General features: G+C 37.0%; 1 protein-coding gene across 4 annotated transcripts in view; it reads left to right on the forward strand.

Moving 5' to 3' along the window:
- The window catches only part of SECISBP2 (SECIS binding protein 2), a 189,891-nt gene that overhangs the window by 516 nt on the left and 166,410 nt on the right, over positions 1-22,965 (forward strand). The window contains exons 2-14 of one of the 4 annotated variants that reach the window (XM_019610559.2): positions 1,180-1,227; positions 3,160-3,352; positions 4,830-4,959; positions 5,408-5,625; positions 6,134-6,221; positions 8,699-8,823; positions 9,388-9,543; positions 13,202-13,303; positions 16,048-16,180; positions 18,742-18,911; positions 20,375-20,513; positions 20,947-21,076; positions 22,717-22,937. In XM_019610559.2, the coding sequence (XP_019466104.1) occupies positions 1,180-1,227; positions 3,160-3,352; positions 4,830-4,959; positions 5,408-5,625; positions 6,134-6,221; positions 8,699-8,823; positions 9,388-9,543; positions 13,202-13,303; positions 16,048-16,180; positions 18,742-18,911; positions 20,375-20,513; positions 20,947-21,076; positions 22,717-22,937 (1,853 nt within the window). Of the gene's footprint in view, positions 1-1,081; positions 1,228-3,159; positions 3,353-4,829; positions 4,960-5,407; positions 5,626-6,133; positions 6,222-8,698; positions 8,824-9,387; positions 9,544-13,201; positions 13,304-16,047; positions 16,181-18,741; positions 18,912-20,374; positions 20,514-20,946; positions 21,077-22,716; positions 22,938-22,965 lie in introns of all 4 variants that reach the window. The other 3 variants (XM_031557337.1, XM_019610560.2, XM_031557338.1) reach the window with 3 other exon arrangements.

Consider the following 22,965-nt stretch of genomic DNA (forward strand, 5'->3'; position numbering starts at 1 on the left):
GCCCGGGGGCTGCGTCCCTGCCCGGAGATACTCGCAGTGGACGGGGCGAACCCCACCTGCGGCCGCGGCTTCCAAATAACCGATCCCAGATTCCTTCCTTGCTTACTTTCTGTATAGTTACACGCCTGTATGTTTGTTGCATGCTTAAACGTGTAGAATTCACACTCCGTTTCCCATTGTTGAAGTGGCCGCTCAGCGTGTAGTTGGAACTGTCGGTAGGTTCAGGAGTGGAGGAGTTTGCAGCTCCTTCTGTTCTCCTTTAGTCTGTCAGAGTTCCTTACATGTTTGTGATGAAATCAGTGCAGCAACCAGAGGGAGCAATGAGCCTACTATATATGCCTAAACATTGAAACTACTGTTCAAGTATTTTCAAGATTACTGTCTTATTTAGTTACTGAAATTGGCCTTGGCAAGTGAAAAGGACCTCAGTTTTCATACAGCATGCTGTTTAACCCAGAAATGCACTAGTGGCTAATGACCTGTTGCATTTATTGCAGTAAGGAAAAGCCGTGTGATGCTGTAATGGCAGTGAGTACATTGACCTTTATCTCAGTGCTGCTACATATGTATATATATCCAGTTTAAATCAGTGATACTTCAGAACAAATGGAATATCTACCATTTAAAAAATGAGAATGCTTTATACTTAAGCATTTTTTTCCACACAGATTAATTTCAAATACAAGTGTACACAAAGCCTTTATTATTAATATGTACTCCCACAGTCAGATGTTACGGCAGTGTTAGTCACACACTGTGAATTTTAGATCACGTTGTTTGAAGCTAAACTGAGAGTTTGTGTACTAGTGCTTACTGCATATTCTGTTACTCTGTGTAGATGACTTTTAGAGGTATTGCATGTTAGATGTGGATATTAAAGGAAATGGTTTTCCAGAGAAGCCATGTTTTGCTTAGGGTTCCTTGGTTTTGCTTCTCTTTATTTTTGGTGAGCTTTCTTTTTCATGTTCTGCTGGAAGAGAGCAAACTTTTCTATGAGGGTTGTGCTCACAGGGTAAGTATATTTTTCACTTAGAATATTAATCTCAAAAAGCATGTAGCCAAAAAACGTTTTGTTTCTCAGGGCATCAAGTTGTCAGCAGAGGTCAAACCATTTGTTCCAAAATATGCAGCGGTAACTGTGGCATGGTCAGAACCCTCAGCAGCATGTGTCTTTCCTAGGTACTTAACTACAGGCTACACATTTGTTCAGGAACCGTCTTTGGATAAGTATGTATATTTTCTGAATCTTATTTCTTGGGGGATTTTAACCTTCCAGTTTTGGACATTGATTACTCTCAGAAAGTCAAAGTTCTGATATGTTAATATTCTGACTAAATACATTCTTGTCCCTTGTCCTCAGGATTTAGATTTGTACATTTCTATTGTTTGGATGTATATCAGTATTTCACCTCTTGTTTCCAAAGGTCCATATTGCAGTGGACTATTAAAGTTAGCTTAATTGTAATGATTACTCTTGCCATTTTGTGCTTTCAAAAGAGCTGAATCTTGTTCTTCAGTGAAAGGATGCTTGTGTTATGACAGAGCTGAAGCAGACAGAATCAAGTAAGAAGGCAATCCTCCAGGAGTGTTTTTCCTACCATAAATGTCTGAGATTACTCCTCAATCTCCTTTTCACAATCTCCGTGTCCCAGGAAAGTAACTCTTAGTAAGAACATAGGAGGTTTCTTGAAATATTTTTCTAATGAAGCCTGAAAAGCTGGCATTCATAATAGATTTGTAATTGTATTGTTAAGCTCAGAGCAGCCTAGAAGAAAGCCTACATACTGGGATAGGAAATAATTGAATACTGTAATAATTTTTTGATGTGATTTAGTTCTCCAGTTGCTTCTCAGGTTAGTAGAACTCTGAACATTGAATTAATTTTGAAATTACTGCAAAATTACTGTTAAGTCCTTAAAAAGTTCAGGTAGAGCCTTAGAGAACATATTCGTTCTAGGCTTTCTTAGTATGTCAGCCATTTTATTTACAGGAATTCTGAGTACTTTTGCCCATTTTTATGTGTAGTATGTGTTTAGCAATGAGATGAGTATGGTCTCATTTATGGTATTTTTTAGTGTTGGAAAGATCAGGCACAGAAGCAGTATTCTCATGAATGTTTTGTCTTGTTGGGGCTGAGCTGTAGTTCTTATTGTGACTCAGATTTATTACTTTTTTTGTCTGATTATAAGAGTTGTTTTGACTACAGTCTATCAGAATTGCAGAAGCATCTTGTTCTGGTGGGACATTTTTCATTTTTTTATTACAGACCTGAGGTTGAGACGTTGTCCATTTTGTGCTGAACAACTCTGAATGCAGCTTTCTTTTTCCCTCACTTTTCTTCACTATTAATCTATCTTTATGTCAACCCACAGGTTTTACTTTTCTTTTCCTTGAATTCTTTCTCCATCCCATTGTGAGGAAGTGAATGAATAGCTGTGTGGTGCTGAGCTGTCTGCCAGGTCTCCCTTATCAAATCTGGATCTCAGTGTACAGTTTCTGTAGAAAGTATAGAGTGAAATTGGAAGGAAACTTTGAAGTATACAGTTGAAGGAAAGGCATGCCACAGACACATCACAAAAAACATGTTGTACTTTCATCAATGTTACGATTAACTGCAGTCCATTTACTGGCTGTCTAACAGTTTTGTATTGTATTTCACACATGCTTTATAGCCCCATAACATGCTGTACTCCTACTTTGTTGTTATGGCATCTTAAGATGGGTTTCACTGTTTAGTGTCTGTGGTTTTTTTTTAGTCAAACGCATAATGCATCTTATGCAGTGTGCTTTTGGTTTGTTTCACAAGAAAAAGCCTACCAAAAATAAGTGTGAAGAAAGCTGGCAACCTTAAACAGAAGTGAGGTCTATAACTCTCAAGCAGATTAGGTTTGCAACTTGAAGCATGTAACATCTGTATTTTTAAGTATTTGCTACAAACTGCATGTTTTATCCAAAACAAAATATATTATTTTTAAAGAACATATGGCAGTGAGTAAATAGTTGGTTGAAATAACATGCAATACTTTTCTTTTGGAATATAGCTTTCTTGTTAAACAAATTCTTCAGCCAAGGAATGGTATATTTATCTAGGCAATGAGTATATGCTGAAGATTTGCCTCGGGATGACCTCTCATCTCTTTCTCAATGTCCATCACATAGTGTTGTGGGAGATCCTGCATTAAATGAACACTCCAGCAGCTCTTGCTCACCTGATGTTGTTTCAAATACAAATCCAGTAGCTGCCTCACAGTATCATTCAAATGGGTCAACATACTGTAATGATTCCAGAATAGTCAGTGAATCTGCTGAACAAAAGTATCCAATCAGACAAGAAAGTAAGAGTCTTTTAAAGGTGAGCACACGAACTTTTTAAAAAATTGAATTCTTTCTTTAAAGTAGTCTGAATGCTTTGTTCATTTTTGAAATGACTAATCACTCTTTGTTTGTGTAGGAATAATGAGTGGTGCTTAAAGAGGATGATAGTATTAGTGAGGCCACCTACAGGTTTCAAAAAAGTTAATTACATTCTACAATTAGTACAGTTTTCCAAGCATGAAAGGAGTGTGTTGTTTTTCCTCATAAGGCAGCACCATAAAGCAGGAAAAAAAACAAAACCATATTACATTTGTGAACCATGCTTTCCTTCATTCGCTGCTGGAGTTTGGTGCTTTTTCTGGAGCACAGTAGCAGCAGCCTCCACAAGCATAAATTGTAGAGAATTGATGGCTGTGATCAGTTGCATGGCCATGAAGTGATCGGACTGCATTTATTGTTCAAACATTTCCAAAGCCTGCTGCAGAAAAAATCCAAATGGAGCAGGAACATATTGGAGTGGAGAGGGAATAAAGGCTCACATAAGAAATACCCTCAGTCAAAAGTGAAAACAATATTCAACAAAAATCTTCAGTGATTTTTGGAGGGAAGGCAGTTCTGTAGTCTGAGTAAAGCTAGGCTCAGCTGGGTACTGTTCGATGGTCTTTTTGGCACTCGAAATTTACCTTCTGGGATCTTTAAGAGAGAAATAGAACTTAGTGGCTTTGCAATAATTTGGTCACATCTCCTGGGTCTTTAATAATATGGATTTCCAGGCCAGGGAGTATCCTCCCACTCCAGAAAACAGTGTTGCTCCTGAATGTACTTAGAATTTAATTCCAAATCCTCTGAACAGAGTTGAGCCATGCGTCTAGTTTGATGCAGCATAATTTGCATGGATGCATGTTACTTGCCTACCTCTCTAATTCTTCAGCCCAAGTCTGCCAAAGAATGTTCCTTGCAAGAATCATGAGGCTTCAGGACTTCTGTATAGTATAGGTGAATATTTGCTTTATTGGGAACATGTAGATATAGCTTTTCTAATTACACTCTGTTTGCTGCATATGTTTGGTGTGTTATTACAACAGTCTTGTCTTGTTTTGATCATAACGTAGCTTAGTCAAAAACTTGGAATGCTTTTAGAATTTTAGCTCTTTTCTAGAAGAAACTCAGTTGCAGTAAATAAGAATTGGACAATTTAAGACCAGCTGATTATAAACTATTCATAATGCTGTCATTAGTTTTAATAAGATCTTAAATGTGTAGTTGCATAGAAATGTGGAATGAGTGTATGTAATATGTGACACAGGTAGCACATTTAACAAGGAAAGTAAAATGCAATAACAAACCTTTAACTGACTATTCTGATTTTGTTGGTTATATGTGGCTGTGGTATAGAATTCATTATGTATCTTCAAACTCCAGATATGTAGTTAGTTGACTGTAGTGCATGGAATGCTTGAAGATTTTTACAGAGTTAAAGTAAAATTAACTAAATATATGACAAATACTTGCAGCAGAGGAAAGCAAAGGACAATGAGAAGAAACCAGACAAGAAAAAGCAAGATGGAGAGGATTCTTCTGTCAGAATTGTGAAAAGGGCTGCATTACAGACCTCTGCAGGCAGTGAAGATTCCGTGAAGCCAGGTACTATTGCTATTATAATGTATATAACTAATGTGCTATTTGGTTTGAAATATGTAGTGTGTCCATAAAGTAGTTGTCTGTACTGTAATTTCCAGTTTGTGGTAGTGTTTCTACATCTAGAATAGTTAAAAAACAGAATATTTTTTACTATGTGACTTTTTGACAATGGATGGTAACAGTAAATTGTTTGGTGGTTGCATGAGCAAAATTGAAACAAAAGTATCCTCAGAAAGTAGCTGAATTTACATTTGGTTGTCAATTTGGTGTTGTCTAAACACATTGGTTATAATCACTTGATTTTTTTGTTCTGTTTTTTTTCTTTCATGTCAGGTATTTATACCAATAATTCTTGTGACTGTTGCTGTTACTGTCATTGGTGTGCTGTAAGACATATGCAGAAATGACTGCAAGCAAGTTTTATGTTTTAGACTTTACTTGCTTTATTCAGACAGGTTCAGTAAAACTGCAAGCAAGAAGTCAACTCAAGCTCCAAAAATAGAGTCTTCTCCTGCATTTGAAACTACTATTTTGGATTTCCACAAGTTGCAGAGTTTGGGAAGCAGTGAGATATTGAATGTGCATCATAAAAATGGACCAGCATGTTCAGTGGAAAGTAACATTATATGCCTTAGCCAACCACAGATGTCTCCTTTGTTGAACACAGAGGTTAGCTATGCTTTCATGTTGCAGAACTCATAGAAATTCTTTTTTTTTCAAAGCTCAAGAAACTGTTTTTGCATTCAGCATGTTAATACCTGCTTAAGTAGCTTGCAAGCAGGAAGTTTCATAGCTGCAGGTTTTATGCTGCTTCTTGTAGATGGAGGCATCAGTGCTTGCTCTCCCTTCTTTTCCTCACTATTTCTTCCTTCTCTGTGCTGCTAGCAGATATGGGAAAGCCGAGCTCTGTTACAGTTTAGTCTGGTACTGCTAAGGTCTAACTTCTGGCTTGTATATACAGAGCACATGTGTTCCCTGAGGTTTCTTGACTGCTTGTTTTTTCTCTCACCGATGTTTCCACTAAGAATAGTAACAAAAAAAAAGTGGGCTACAAAATTCTCTATGCCTTTGTCCATGTGGATTGAGGATTTTGTTATTTCTTCTTTTTAATGTTTAGCTTTCTTCAGGCAAATGCTTTTATTTGTACTGCTATGATACCTGACCCTCAATTTTACAGAAAGACGTTTCTGTGGAAAGCAAAGCCTCGTCAAAAACTTCAAAGGAAACAGTAGCAAGCTTAATTCCCTCTTCTTTTGATGGTAGAGGTAAGTACTGCTAATATAAATTGTTTCCTCATATTTGAACTGCTTGTATCTCATCAATTTGGAATAATAAAGTATTGTTAGGAGCTGCTGAACTCTCAAATATATATGAAATCAAAGAGAGAATTCATTGCAGAGTAAGAAAAATAAGTTTGTATCTATTTCTTCCAAATAAGATTATATTTTATGTAGGTTTTGTTAGTAGATCAAAACTGTAATTGTCCTCTTTCTTTTGTCTCATTGATGCCGAAGGACTAATGTTTCTGTGAATGCCTCCTGTGCTGTTTTTTAGGAGAGGAAATAATACATATTGATTATAGGAAGTCTGTTGAGGTGTTTTTTCAACAATAAATCTGAGCAAATATTTGATCAGTCTTGATAAGCAATTACAAAAATAGCTGTCAGTCTAGAGTCTACTATGTACTTCTTTGTTCTTCCAAAATTTGTAAGAATTTTGCATTGTTATTCCAGTAACTGTGAAGTTATCTGATAACATTTTTTCCACAAGTAGAGTCTTCAGTTTGTACCCGATTGTAGAGCAAACTAAGGTGATGACAGAGCCTTTATTTGAGAAATAGGCACTATAGGAAAAGATATCAAAGAGGAATTAACTCATCCCTCCCAGTAACAGTTGGAGAAAGGGGCAAGCTGAGGAATGCATCCTTCTCCCGTTCGTGCTCTCGCACTGCCTGAGAAAGGCAGGAAAGGAAGGGGAACCCGTGCAGACTCAGAGAGAATAAGCACTCCCAGAAGCATGCCAAGACAGAAAGGCTCCCCCCCTGCTCCAGACAGTCATGTGCTCATGTATTGGTTCAGGCTGTGACCTTGGAATTCCACTACACCTATGAATAAAATAGCTGCTTTTGGTGGGTTAACCTCAGTTGTTAACCAGGCTGCACTTATCTTCCTTAAGAGGGCAGGGGGAAAAAATAAGATAAAAATACTTGTGAATCAAGGTAAAGACAGAGAGATTACTTACTGCTTACCATCATGGTAATTAAATACCATGGTCAGTTTAGAGTTAGTATATACTTTTTTATTCTGTGGCGTATCTTATTTCTTTACCATTATGGGTAAAACAGACCCAACTCAATGAAGATTTATTTATTGCTAATTGAAGTAGGATGGTCCAAAACATAGACAAAACTAAATACACCTTCCTCAACCTCACCTTCTTCACAGGCTCAGCTTCACTCCCAAGTCTTCTGCCTTCTCCCCACCCTGAGCAGCACAGCAAGATGTAGAATGGGAGCTGTGGTCTATTGATATCAATTTCACTTTGCCATACCTCCCTTGTTCCACTTTGTACTGGTCTAGCATGAAGAACCAAGGAATATGGTCCTTCAAGAATTGCGCCAGTGTGGGTCCTTGCCAGGCTGCAGTTCTTAAATAACTGCTCAAGTTTGGGTTCTCTCTATAGGGTAGAGTCCTTCATGGACAGACTGATGTGGTGTGTCCCACACGAGCTGCAGCTCCTGCCATTAGTAAGCTGAAGTGTGGGTTCCCCACAGGCTGCAGCTTCCTTTAGGACATGGCCACCCCTTGTACTGTGGGATCTTCCATAGGCAGCAAAGGAATTTACTACAGGCTGCAGGGAATGTCTACTCCAGCACTTGGAGCACCTCCACCTCTCCGTTTTCACTGACCTTGGTATCTGCAGGGCTGTTTTTCTCACAGTTTTCTCACCCAGTCTATCACAGTTGTTGCACAGCATTTTTATTTTTATTTATTTATTTATGTATTACCCTTTCTTAAAATACATTACCCTAGCTGGAACTATCTGTGGAGCAGTCCCTGACTTCTTCTCACAGAGACCATCTGTACAACCCCCCTGCTACCAAAACCTTGCCACATAATCCCAATAAACTTCTTTGATCTCTCATTGGCATGTTTTTTGTTTTTTTCTTTAAGATGTGTATTTATTATGTGTTGGGAATATTTACGGAATGGAATGAGTAATTCTTTCAGAACACTGGTTCCACCAAGTGGTGGTGGATGAAAGTGCTGTATGTTGTACTGTGAGGCACATAAGGAGACTTTTTAGCTTGTGTTTATGTATCTACAGGCTGGAAGCTTTTTAGAAAGTAGATGATATTGATATGACCCTGTATGCAAAAGCTATGTAAGTTACAGTAAAGGAATTTAATATATAAATGCAATAGAAGTTAATAATTTTAAAGAAAAATATGTTAGAGAATAAGCATAGACTTATGTAGGTTGTGTGATAGTATTTCAGATTATGATGTATGTATTAAATATATGCATGTAACACTGGGCAGTGGGTGGAATAGAATATAATGTGTAATTAAGCAACTTAATTTAGTTTTTCTCCAAAAAAAAATATATAGCTTTGCTCTGCATTTGCGAGTCCTTGATGAATCCTCTGTTGATCCTATGTCTTCTGAATATTTGAGAAATATTTTCTGACATCTTTGGATATCACTTGTTTTTTCCACATCAATTTCCTGAAACATTTACAGATGGCTCTGCTCAGCCACATGTGTCTTGGGCCACGGTTCTTTCACAGTCCCCAAAGAAAACCTTTTCATCACCAGCATCTGAATGTCTTCCCAGATACAAAGGGAAGCAGGATAGTCAAGCAAAGGTAATTGAGAACTGTGCGCTTGAAACTAATTTCTGTTACTGTTCAATACTGTTTCTTGATGTGAAACAATGCTACTTTTTCTTAGACTCTGTACTACTTCTAATGTTACTTTTAATAAGTTACCTTGTCATTATTATAGTTTTTCTTCTGTTGTGGCAAAAGAAAAAAGAATAAGATATCAAAAAGTCAATGTAATTCCTGCAACACAAACTTCCAAAATAGCTGATTTGAATTCACTTCATTTAGGCAAGACTTTGTTGAAATTTTCAATTTCTAAATCAGGCAAAAACATGGAAATCTTGTCCTTCCTGGATGAATATTGCCTAGTGAAATCTTGTATTATGTTCTGACAGTTACAGTACAGTGTGGTTCACATGAAGAGTTCTTGCAGTACCTCTGAATTTCTAAGAAATCTTGGATTTTCCTAGTTGCTTAATATCCTAGCATAGATTGATGCATGCTAACGAGGTGCATGTGTAAGTATGGTCCCTTGCAATTTTGTTGGCAGGTGATAATAAAATAAATAAATTTCTAATGGTCGTACCTCATGATTTTTGTCAACAGGCAGAAACAAAAAAATATGGTAGTGAAACTGAGCTTGAAGAAGGGTCAGAAAAGAAGAAGAAAAAGAAGAAAAAGAAAAAGAAGAGCAAGTCACCTACTAATGTAGAGAAGCCTTATAATGAATCTACTACAGTGCAGAAACCACCGAGGATTGAGGTACAGTAGTGAGGTTTTTGTTGAGGTGGTTTTGTTTTTTTAGCATGATGAGTGTGTACTGGAAGACCAGAAGCTTTCTACAAATTTAATATCACATGTTATTAGTAGAGGAGATTGGGTCAGGCTCATTTCAGTTACGATTCCTGTTAGAAATTAGAGATAGGAAACAGTTCTGCCTTTTAATTCATTAAGGATTGAATGAGTATGAATTCCTGCAGGAGAGACTGTTAAGTCTGGGTATTAACAGGTTCCAAAAAGGGACAGATTTTCCAAGTGAAAAATATTCTGTAGTAACGGTTTTGTAAAGCAAAGTGCACAAAGAATGGAAGTATACTGGATACCATAGGGTGCCAAAGTTTTAAATAATATGGTATTGGTAATACAGTGGAAGGAAGAGATACCATTCAGAGGGACCTCAAAAGACTTGAAAGGTGGGCCCAGGTTAATCTAATGAGGTTCACCAGAGCAAAGTGCAGTATTTTGCTCTTGGGTCGGAGAAATCCCAGGCATCTATACAGACTGGAAGGAGCGGTCCTTGAGAGCAGCCCTGCAGAGAAGGACCCTGGGGGTCCTGATGGATGAAAAATTGAACATGAGCCAGCAGTGTGCCCTTGCGGCTCGGAAAGCAAATGGTATCCTGGGCTCCATCAGAAGAGGGGTGGCCAGCAGGGACAGGGAGATGATTGTCCCTGTCTGCTCTGCTCTTGTGAGGCCACATCTGGAGTACTGTCTCTAGGTCTGGAGCCCCCAGTACAAGAAAGACAGGGAGCTATTGGAGAGGGTCCAGAGGAGAGCCACGAAGATGATCAGAGGACTGCAGCACTTCCCCTATGAAAACAGGCTGAGGGAGCTGGACTTGTTCAGCCTGGAGAAGAGAAGGCTGCAGGGTGACCTCATTGCAGCCTTTCAGTACCTTAAGTGAGCCTACAAACAGGCAGGGAATCAACTCTTTGAAAGGACTGATAATTGCAAGGACAAGGGGAAGTGGTTTTAAGTTGAGGGATAAAAGATTTAGGTTGGATGTCAGGGGGAAGTTCTCTACAGAGAGAGTGGTGAGGTGCTGGAACAGGTTGCCCAGAGAGGTTGTGGATGCCCCGTTCCTGAAGGTGTTCAAGGCCAGATTGGATGGGGCCCTGGGCAGCCTGGCCTAGTATTAAATGTGGAGGTTGATGGAGGTTGGAGGTTGGTTGGCCCTGCATGTGGGAGGGGGGTTGGAGATTCGTGATCCTTGAGATCCATTCCAACCCTGGCCATTCTGTGATTCTGTGATCTCAGTCTGGAAACAATTCATAAGAAATATAGATGTCACTGTTTATATTCCTGATTATTTATTCAAATCTTTCTCATATTCATGTAGCTGTAATATACACGTTAGTGTTTTGATGCTTTTGTTAGTCGGTTTCAAAAATGCTTTAGGCTCTCCCACCTTACAGAATTGTTGTGTGATCGTGATTTAACTGTGCTTCATTGTAACACCAGTGTTGAACAAGAATATGAGCATGTGTTGATTTTTGTATTTGATTTAGTGTACATAATGTCAGTCTGTGAAAATGCAGCATAAAGAAGCCATTCCTGGCTGGCTTCTGCTGTGTACATTTTAACTTGGACTGTTTAATTCATTGTGTAATTCATCGTCCTGAAAGGGGAATTCATTATTGAGTTGTGGATAGAATCAAGATATACAGGTTCTGTTCTACAAGATACCAGGTCTGTGAGTAACTTAGTACCTAAAGAGAAAGAACAGCAAGAATTGTAGAAGCTGTAGAAATGTCATGTCTTATTGAAGGCATAAGTGGAAAAAAATAAACATAGAATTATAAAACAGAGTATATACATTACATTGAAATCCATGATTTGGATGCAGCGTATGGGGGAGCAGTTGGGAACAGCTTACAGAGCCTCCTGGTTTGCTGGAAATGCTCATCAATATGAAAAATGTGTGACTTCCTTATGATGCTCATGAAACAGAAGAACATGAAAAGTCATAGATAACTTCTATGTCTCGGACTTAGAGAATTTAAGAATTGGGATTTTGTATTTGCAGCTGCTTACTGAATCAGTGTATTGGATTGCTAACTAGAGTTATAGAAGTCACTAATTTTAAGAACCTGCTAATAAGTGAAAAATAATGCATTTGCAGAAGAGAAATCCTGTACACAATGACTGGCTCTGAATTAGATATTTTTGCTGCAGGAAGAAATGAGAAGCTCTTACTGATAAGCAGGTCTGCTCTGTAGCACTGGTCCAACATGCAAACAGTGTTAGGAATCATTAGAAAAATATGAAATATAATTGAAAACATTATGACAATATACAAATTCAGGGCAGATCTGATCTAAATATAGCGTGGATTTTACTTTCTTATGTGCCAGCTCTCCTTAAAAAAATACACATATTTGAACTAAAAGAGATAGAGGAAAGGCTCCAAAAATGATCAAAGGGATGAAATAGTTCCTGTGGGAGGCAAAACTGAATAAAATAAGACTTCTCTGTCTGTAAAATAGATATTTTAGAGGGAATTGGAAGATAAAAAGGAAATTTTTTTGTTCGTTCTTGTTATTTTGCTTGATGTCCTCATTCCTGTAAGTGCCAAGTTAAGAACAACTAGAAGGAAGTATGAAGCCACACTGAGTGCTAGAATTTAACTATTCCCTTTGCTACAGGATGTTGCCAAATGACTGAAGTGTATGTGAGTTCAAGAAGTGATTTGGACAAACTGAAATAAATATTTGCTCTACTGAGGGCTATTTAAACCCGAAGATACTACTTCTGATTGAAAAAATCCATAAGATGGAAGAATGTATTTGTGAAACCTTCCCTTTCTTACAGTCTTCTTTTGACCTACTTACAAACTTTTTCAAAAATACTTTGTTTAGTTAGAAGTATCTGCTCAGACTGAACATGCCTGTTCTTAGGTGTCCTAGCTCAGGCTGTTTAAATCTAATCTTCCAGGCTTCAGAAGAAATAGTGGTATGCTTATTAGTATTGTAACTACTAGAAGCTTAACAAGCCCCCTTAGAAAGAGAGAGGAGAATCAAATGGATGAAAACCAGGCTGGTGGATCAGAGTCTTTCTCATTGAATTAGTGAGCTCTCCTCGACTTAAGGTGGCCAGCATAGAGAGAGCTCCAGCCTGTTAGTGTCTTAATTAATCTAGAATCTGGATAACATATTCTCTGCTAATAAAATATGCTTGTAACTAAGCCTACACAGCCCCTTCATTGATTTATCTGTTTATTTCCATACTGGTAGTCAAGATTTATTACCCTTTTGCCTGTCATTTTGATTTTCACCACTAACATGTTTAAGGTAGAGTTGCACAGCTGGAGACTGTACTGGAAGAAGAGGAGAGTTGTTTGCAAGGTTGTTAAATGACCTGAAAAACACTCCTTTAGGAGCCATTTACCTCTGATTATTTGTATCAGCTGAAAGCAATAACAAGCTACCATCGGAAGCCTTTCTTTCTAAGTTTGTTCTTTCAGCCTTGAATTAGCTACTACTGTATAAGTGACTTAACTACTGTAGAATTGATTATAGGTGGTGGTTCTGCACTCAGCTTTTGAATTTTGTACATAGAATCTTTTGAATGTTGGAAAAATCAGTTTTAGTAATATGAGCATAATAGTTCTTACAAATGCAATGTCCTGTTTCTTGCTTAGGATGCTGAGGAGTTTCCTGATCTGGCAGCTGCTTCTGATCAGAGAAACAGATTAGGATCTCAGAAAACAACATTTGTTCCTGCTGGCAGAAAGCAATCTGAAGTAAGTAATCTTATGAATGTAAGCCTGAATATTAAGAAAATAAGCAAGAAAAGACTACCTGTAGTCTGAACCAACGAGTTCAGACTCTTTGGTGTGTGTGAACTGTTGTCACAGAATCACGTGATGGCTTGGGTTTTAAGGGACCTTTAAGATCATTTAATTCCAAGCCCTCTGTCAGGGACAAAGTGGCCACCCACTCCCTTCAAGTATTAGAAGGCCACAGTGGGGTCTCCCCGTGGCCATAGATGATAATCGGTTGCTTTTCCTTTGTCCACTGATGCCGTCACTCAATCATAGAGAGCCACAGCTTGGTCAGTAGTGATCTTTCTGAGTAATCGCCTTGTCATGGAGTTATCTCTAGATCTGTCTGTATCCACGACAGGGAGACAGCAGGCCCACTGGCCCAAAAAAGGGAAGTGGGGGGAAGGGAACAAAGAGGGAAAGGAGTAAACAAAAGAAAACCAGTGGCAATGATTTGAGGAAGAAAGTTAATTTGCTGACTACAATACCAGAAATACAAGTTAATTGGGATTGAAGCTAATAAACCAAACAAATGAGTGTCCAAAACGGAAGGCCTACGTAATGCTGAAGGTGAGATGGCTAGGGAACACGCACTGCAGAGATGAGCAGTAAAAAGAAAAAAGGCAGTCTTGTGACTTGCAAACAGTTTTATTTTTCCCTCTAACTGGAAAATGGAAATGGAACAGTGGAAGTCTTCTGGGAGTTGTAGTTGTCCTTCTCTCCTGAGAACCAGGTTCCCAGAAATACTGACTGTCCACAGAACTTAACTCTTTAACTCCCAGTGCACTACATGATGTTATGATGTGGAATACCGATAACAAAAATCAGAAAATACATCAGAAAACATGACACACCTCCTTTTCTCATCTATGCCTTAACATAATTTCCAGGAGTTACCTGACTTTTAATTGGGATATAGTTGCTCATGCTGTAATTGTAAGACAAGTTAAAGTTAGTTGAGGTAAATTCTGTTAATACAGGTTATTGTCCTACAGGCAGTGTTATGGTTTGTTTCTGCATTTTATAAAAGGACAGAGAAATTATAGTAAGACTCTTATTCTGTAGCTTTTCCATTTGTGCATACAATTAAATTTCGTGGGCGTATTTGCTGGCAAACTGTACAAAAGTTAAGAACCTGGGTCTGGCTTTGATTTAAAGTCCAGGCTGATTTTTTTTTCATTATTGAAATGAATTAAGGATTCATTTTGAAATTAATTGAATTTGAGAATAAATCTCAAACATAAATTACAGGGATGCTCTTATAACAAATAATGAAGGGAAATGTCAGGTTTCTGTTTCTTTGAAACTTGTTTCGCTGCTAGAAATTTATGTCCTTAGCTTTATTTCTATGTAAGTACTAATAGTATTTAAATAAAACAGAACACTCTTGTTTGGTTTGTTGGAGGCAGTAAATTTCACTGAGGGTCAAAGGTAAACAGCAAAAGACAGTATGATTGCTGAAACCACATGTGAAGGAAATGCTTTGCAGACTTGCAGCTTAAATGAAAGAAACCTTCAAGTTTTTGTAAGCTTCAGTGGGATATTGCCTCTCAAAATATAACAGACTATAGAGGTATTACCATAAAGTAACTTATATTCCTCTGTAACAAGTATTTGAAAAGAAAAATGCCTTTCTTTTTATAATTCCGAATCAGAAAATGAGGAAATAACAAGTCCATTGAAATAGTGTGGCAGCAGATAATGAGGTAAATGACAGCATCCTCTTGTTTCAGAACATTCAGTAGTAATTACTGCTAACTCCCTATTTGTGTTGCAGTTTTTAGGGAGAAATGCTAGTAAGTGCATGTAAGTTTCGCTGTCAGGAGTTTTTCTTTCCAATTTTACTTGGTCATGACATAAATCTGATCCTCACTGATTGTCTTAAATTGAGAAGCTCTGGCAGAAGTGGTTCAGACAGATTAAGACATAGAGATCTGCTTAGCTGGGGCAAAGAGAGAAATACAAAAGTGAGGTCAGTGAGTAGGTTCTGTCCTAGCTCTGATGCAGGTAAAGTTGTGGTCTCAGAAAGAGGAGATTGTAGTATTTAGTTGTATTATAACAGGGGATGTGATTAAACTTCCAGAATATGTAGAGTGTCAGTGAATTATTTCCTTAACATGTTCTGGAGATACAATTTATTCTTTCCTAGTCTTTACTGAACTACATATTTGTAATCTTTTTGTATTTTGAATCATTACATGTAGTGCAGATATGGGACACCACTTTCAACTTCTCTTTAAAGCAGACAGAAAGACTACTGCTTATGAGGAAATATTGCTTAAAGGAAAAGTTGGTGACTTTTCCTTTATCAATCAAAAGGCATTGAAGACAATGATATATGTATATTGCAATTACATGCCCTATAGGAATCACAGTTTTTTTCACAGTATATTCATAAGTACTTTAAATTCTGACAAGCCTTTTTTCTTTTTCAAAGATAGGTGGTAGTTTGTCCGAACTGGGATACTGACACAAGGCACCTGCTTTAATAAAGACTCAATTTTATATGCTTTATTCTATTAGCTATTAAAAAGTAAAAATACATTTATTTGAACTGTTTTTGACTTTTTCTCATTCACATTAAAGGTAATTTGCGACTAAAGGTTAAAATAATTCAATAAATCCAAGGTAAAAAGGAGAAGTATTGTGAATTGAAGGAGCTTAGAGTATATTTCTGCATTCTGAAATGAAAAGCATTCCTAATCCGTATTGTATTTGTTCAGGAAACATCCAAGAGCAGTGGTAAGAAGAGTCAAATTCCTGTGCAGTTGGATTTAGGTGGCATGTTGGCAGTCTTGGAGCAGAAACAGCAAACAGAGAAGTCAAAACAATGTTCTAAACCTGTGGTTTTTTCAGGTATTGGTTATAATTAAATTTACTTTCTTTGTCTTTCATCTTCAGTTACAAGTATTCCAACTTCTAAATGCCTCCTGATTCTGATATGCAGTGATTTGTGAAGCAGGAGCACAGTTCAAACATGCCAGAGTCACATTGTGCTTTCTGCAGATCTTTGTTTTAAAAATAAAATAAAATCTGAATTGTTTGGAGGAAGACTTGGGAGAAGAAAATTTTTAGAACAATGAGTTCTGAAAGAATACCTTGTGTAACTATTAGAAGTTAAAAAAATTGAGCTTTGAGGAAAACAGTGATTTAAATAAATAATTTTAAAGGTTTTTGCTTTGTCTGAAAATCTAAGTGTGGTGCTGTTGTGATTTTAACTCACAAGAAAGTTCTTTGTGATAATAAATGCCGTCTTAAATTCCAGTGATGCTAGAAGGTCTAGAGCTGAAACTTTAGCAAAAAAATATCCTTTGCAAACACAGGGGTCATACGGGAATCAGTCAGCCCAAGCCAAGAGATGAGTTCTGTTGTTCCTGATAATTGTGAAGTAATTGCTATTTAAAAAATGCTACATTTTGGTATTTTGGTGATAGAATTCATCAAACTTTGTTGATGTGTATTCAGGAAACAAATAGCTCTGTGTATTTTCTGTTGAAGGTGTAAATTTGGTCTTGATTGTGTTAGTGCCTTATATTTTTTAAAAAGAAATATGATGTTTGCTAGAGTTAATGACGCTAGAGTAAATACTAGAATTAAAGGTGAGTTAATTCTCACCTTATTTTGGTACTGTGGAAAAGGAGCATTAATCTCATAACGTTTAATATGATTTCTGTGAGTTTTTAAAAAAAGCTAAAAACACCAAGCCTCATTGAGACTTTGCTGAAAGATTTGTAAGAGTTTTTTTATTCTGCTCTTGATTTTTTTCCCACCATTTGAGCCAGTCAGTGCTGCAGAGGAGCTAGCAACCAGTTTTGATTGTATGTATTCATATAATGCAGGGACTGCAAAGCAGGTAATAAGGCATAAGTTTGTGGATCATAAGACTTGCTTTCTAATGTTGCGAATGTCTGAATTTGCTGCACAAGATAAATTAAGGTGTCATGTTGATATCCTGGAAGTATAAGGCAGACGTTATCTCACATTTGTATTTTGTTCTGTTATTACTCAGTGCTGTTAAATCAGCGTACACTAGAATGCTCAGCATTGTGCTGAGCTCTGTAGAAGAGAAGACGCACAGACAACAAGAAAGGCAAGGAATGCAACTGTGGAGGGAGTTTAGTATTTCATTCTGCTTGCTACTTCATTTAGAGAGTAATATATAATATAGATGGAAAAGCATAGCAAAGTACTAACCATTTCAATTTGAAAGTTCAATTTTGGAAATGCACCTGTCATTCAGAATGACAAACTGTTGAAGCCATCATGTTCAGTAACAATAAAAGAAGAAGTGAAGTACACAGTGAATGAAGTATTTGCTGTCTGCAGGATTTATACTTACATATTGCTACAAATCCAGCTTTAATTCTTGGCTCTGCCTGTGCTAGCACACAGCACTGCATTCTTGGCAGTGTTCTCAATTTGTCTTTGTTACACAGGACCCCAAAAAGAAAAATTGCAATGTACAGTTTTATGAAGTAAGCTGCTTATGCTAGTTATAGTATATGTGACATTGGAAGTTTAGTGTGTAAGTACTTTGGATGGCTGAAGGCAAATTGCCAGAAACTTTGTGCAGTTTTTAGTGGAATGACATTTTCTCAGGTGCAGAGATGTCAAACACATTCCACTGTTATTTATGTCATCCTGTTCATTTATGTGTAATGTAACCTGGTTTATATTACAGGTCCTGGAAGTTTGACAGAGTGCTGTCACCATTGTACAGCAGTTCTTAGTGATCAAGTTGCAGGTGGATTCTCGTTGTTATGTTGTGTTTTGACAGGTTCAAGTTCAGTCATTTAATCAGTCATTTAAAGCTCCTGTGCCCTGAGTCCTCAGAAGGTATACTAGGCATCCAAGGCCAGTGCTTGTTGAGCAAAAGAGATTTAGCAGTATTTTTACTTTGCTTATTACTTACTTGCAAATGAACTTCAACTAACATTAATTAGGAATGGTTGAATGGTTGGAGTGACTGTTCCGGATCACTTACAGCAATTAAATCTAAAAACTTTAATCCTAGAACTCAGTATTCGTATTAACACAATACAAAAGGTGAGCATGGAGAAAGAAATGCCACTACAGTGAAACCTGTAGACTCCTGAAGGTTTATTGAGTTGGAATGGTTTAGTACTAAAGGTAGCGTGGAGTGCAGTGATTTGCCAAATTCTGCTTTTGAGATACAGTTTGTGATTCCAGTAGCATAATGGTAGTAGGGGAAATGTCATTAACTGCTGGAAGTAAAGGAGTATCTTTATTGAAGAGCACTGTTTCATGATACAGGGTTGCCTATATGCATTTTTAATAGCAACACAGCACAAATGTAGTATGTGCGATGACTGCAGCAGGGCTGGTGTACTCTTGCATTAGATTTTGGCTTAGCTATTTTGTTACAGGTTCTGACGCAGACTTCTTTTTTATCTCAGTTGCTGGTACCATACCATTGCTTTCTAAAGAATCTGCTACAGCCACAAAAAATCACCGGTTAAACCAAGGAAAGATGCCTCATAATCCCTTGGATTCCAGTGCTCCTTTGGTGAAGAAAGGGAAGCAGAGAGAAGTCCCTAAAGCAAAGAGACCAACACCTCTTAAAAAGGTGCTGATGTTTTTACCTTAAATAGTATGTTACAGGCGAATGTGAATTTAGTATTGCTCAGAGTCAGTTAAATCTCGTAGTACAGAGATCTACATCTCAGCTTCCACTTGCCTAAATTCAGTTCTAACTTTCCTTTTAAGAAGAAATGATGTATACAGATTCACATCAAAATGACTCAATAGCTGAAGAACTGCCTGTACAAGTGTGTGCAAATGATTGTTGCAGGAGGATATTCAAATAAACTTTGGTTTAGACAGGATATGCTTATTTGCAGGACTGAGGAGAATGGAACAAGCAGTTATTAATTAATGTGTCTGTGTTCTTCTAAGCTGGAACTTCTGCTGACTCCAAAAGCTAGTGTTAGATCAGCCGGTGTGTTTTTCATTTCTTTCCTCTTTACCCATTCATATTTTTCATTGTCACGCCTTCTATACACCGATTTCATATCTAGCATTTTCCTTTCCTTATGTAGCACTCCATCACTAGTATATGCTTTGATCAGTAGTTATTCTGTGCTGCTTAGTTGAGTTTGAGAACGATACGGTATAAAATGGTAACAAACTCTTGGGGAATGACAGTAATTACTTTATGTCTTTGGCTGTTCTGTATTCAAATCATTTACTTTCCAAACTAGGTCTGAAAAGATAAAGATCTACTCTGTCTCTGTAATGTTTGTGTTTTGAGTATGGTAGGAAGCTTATTTTTATTCTTAATTCTTCCTTTCAAACACAAATGGATAAATTTATTTTGGCAATTAGCTTCCATTACAAACTTTGAGCATATGAGCTGAGCTAGTAGCCGTGTGTACATTAAGTGCTTCTTAGCCATCTACAAAGATAGAAAATGAGTTTTAAAAAGCATTTAGTTCTTTCACCTACAGCAGCATATTTGAATCAAGCAGGTCTTACCTTCCTTCTTCTGTGTACCATGCAGAGGGTTATGTCTAGTAATTTCTTGTCTTTTCCTTCATCCTGCAAGTTCAGAAACAGCAGTGCAATACAGACTGACTTAGGCTTTCTGACAGGGGAGCAAGTTGGCAAGGGTAGATTCTTAGTTAAGTGAACTATACTGCATGTGATACAATATGCGCAGGGCAAAGGGAGGCAGAGAGTGCTTGTTGCTGAGCTGTATAGCTACAAATTGACAGTCTACAGAAGAAAAGTAAAGAGGAAGACATTTCATTTGCTTAATTTTCTCTTTGCCAGCTAGGCAGATCACTAGAAATGCTTTTCTCTGCCCAAACACTGGTAGTCCAGGAAAAAGAATTCTTTGGATATAGATTTAATATTTTTCCTACTCTGTAATGGTGCTTTGAGGAACTACAGCATTTTTATGTAAATTAAAAAAATACATGTAAACTTTGAATGGTAGTACCAATTTTATTTTTGAGTGGCCTGTACGTAAGCACTTGGTAAGAGATACTGCTTAGTGATACTGATTTTTAATTTATTTTTGTTTTTTAGATTATTTTGAAAGAACGAGAACTGCGAAAACAGCAACACCTGTTAGAACAGACAGCAGTACCAAAAGATGGAGGTAATTCTTGTGTGTCTGCAGAAAATACTACTGAAGATGAAGCACTTCCACAGGATAGTCAAGCAGGTATTTTCAAGAGAATGCTGTAATACAGTACATAGGTTGAGATCTGTGAGTGAGCACACTTGGTACTTTAAAAAATAGTGCTAAGTACTGTCAAACAAAAACTGTAACTTTAGAATTTTCAGTGGTTCAGCATGGGCTTATCTAGAGTTTAAAGTATGCCTAAATTGCTACTCTCTAAGTGAGAGGTATTAAGATTATCGCTTCACACTTAAATGCTTGATGGATTTATATGGCATCATGAGACTGTGTCTTTCTGGCAATCTGTTTTAAAAAGAGATACCAGAGAAAAAGAAAGCTAAATGACTTGTTTTCCTGTTATTACAGATTGCTGTGGTAGTACTGAAACAACTTCAGGAGATGAAAATTTAGAAATCAGTCTCTTCACAGCACCTTTGTTTGTCTTTTTATTGAAGTATCTTTATTTGCATGATAGTTGTTCCTGTAATGCAAGTTGCAGAAGGGCTTCTGGAGAGCACAAAGATCAAGGAATCTACAGAAAGCTCTATGACTTCAAAGCAGTCAACATCTAATCTTCCAAAAATCCATAGTAGAAGATTTAGAGAGTAAGTATTGATTGTACTGATGCTTGCTTTTCCGCAATACCACAAATATAGCATTTTTTAACAACATATGTTAAATGCTTTCTGTGCAGCACTATTTGGATTAATGATTCTACATTTTTTTTCTGTTTTTTCTGTAAGCTGGCACACAAATGAAGAAATAATATCCAAAGAAACATGTCAGTACATTGTTGTAATTTTCACTTCAGAATACATGATCCTTGCAGGGAAAAAAAAAAAGAGAGAGAAATTTATGAGAGGCTAAGAAATGAAAAGGAGCTGCTGTTTAGTATGAGTGTGTTGCATTAATAGAGTTGCAAACAAACCAGTTTAATACTCAACAACTTATTTTTAGTGTGTAGTTTGGTTTTCTGCTACCAGGCCAAATGGCAAATAACGTAAAGTGTGTGACTAGTGAGATGACATTTTCATGTTGTAGCAAGGCAAGAAGGCTTGCTATTTATTTTATGCAGACACTTCAGTTTTGTTTAAATAGGTATGTGTACGCTTCCTTAGAAAAAAAGTAGTCCTTACTATGTGTGAAAAGGTCAGAGATCCAGTGTAGTAATTATGACTGGTTCTAACAACTGTTAAACAAATAGGTTTAACTTCTGATTTTCCTCCCTTAAGGGTAACATTGGCCTTCCTTATAATTGTTGTTATTGTAAATATTAATCTTGATACCGCTGTCATTTTATCTCCTGCCATGTATTAATTTAAGTTATTTGCTTGAAAAATTACTTAATTGATGCTTATGCGACAGTGTTTTACTGACTGCCCTGTTGGGGTTGAAAATGCACAAGGGGACTGTCCGCTACGAAGTGTAGAACATTCAGCTAAAAATACTTTGTATCTTTAGATTAGATTTTTCTAAGTTTTTCAGTATTTTAGTTGACGTTGAGACTTAATGAAAAAAACTAGGGAACAGTAAATAAAAAAAAAAACTCTTAGAAGTTAAGTAGAAGTTTGTACGTCTTCAAGAGCCAGGACAGATCCTGCGTTTTCTTCTTGTAATGGTATGTGAATTTACCACCTGGCATCTTCTGTTGGGTGTGTAATTGAGATGTCTCTAGTTTTTTTCCTTGATATCCTTCCTTAGTGAATGATTGTGTAAAAGATGGAGAAAAATTAATATGGAACCTCATCTTTCCAAGGGAATACCAGAAGGATGGAGTACATCTCTTATCATCTTCTCCTTATGCAAAGTAGAAGGTTGTGGTTTGATAGCTATGATATGTGAAACAGGATGAAAGGCAAACAATATGAATCTGAGAGGAGAAATGAGTTTAAGATTTCCACCTTTATCATGCGTAGCAATATATTTAAAGAAAACTTGTAGTACTGTTTGTTGTACTGTCTGATTTAGATGTCAGAAAAAAATACAAAAACATTCATACAAATACATATATGGGTTTAGTGTGTTTATTTATATATACTGCATGTATGTTTTAGTGTAGTTTGTTAACTGTGGTATCTAAGAGTTTTCTAAAACTTTTCTCTTAAGTTCTTAGTTACTGAAAAAAATCCAAAGTTAATTTTTTTTGCTTTTATGTCACAAGTATGTGCGGACTGGGGGTAGAAAAAAGGCAAAGACATATTTGTAATTTCAGAGTTGTTAATGTTTAATTTGTTCTTTCTTCCAGTTATTGCAGCCAAATACTTAGTAAAGAAGTTGACAGTTGTGTCACAGATCTCTTAAAAGAACTGGTTCGGTTCCAAGATCGGTTGTATCAGAAAGACCCAGTAAAAGCGAAGATAAAACGCAGGCTTGTTATGGGCCTTAGAGAAGTTTTGAAACATCTGAAGCTGAAAAAACTGAAGTGTGTCATCATCTCTCCTAACTGCGAAAAGATTCAGTCAAAGGGTAAATAAGATAAAAAAAAAAAACACCT

Source organism: Meleagris gallopavo, chromosome Z (assembly GCF_000146605.3).
Source record: "Meleagris gallopavo isolate NT-WF06-2002-E0010 breed Aviagen turkey brand Nicholas breeding stock chromosome Z, Turkey_5.1, whole genome shotgun sequence".
Lineage (NCBI taxonomy): Eukaryota > Metazoa > Chordata > Aves > Galliformes > Phasianidae > Meleagris > Meleagris gallopavo.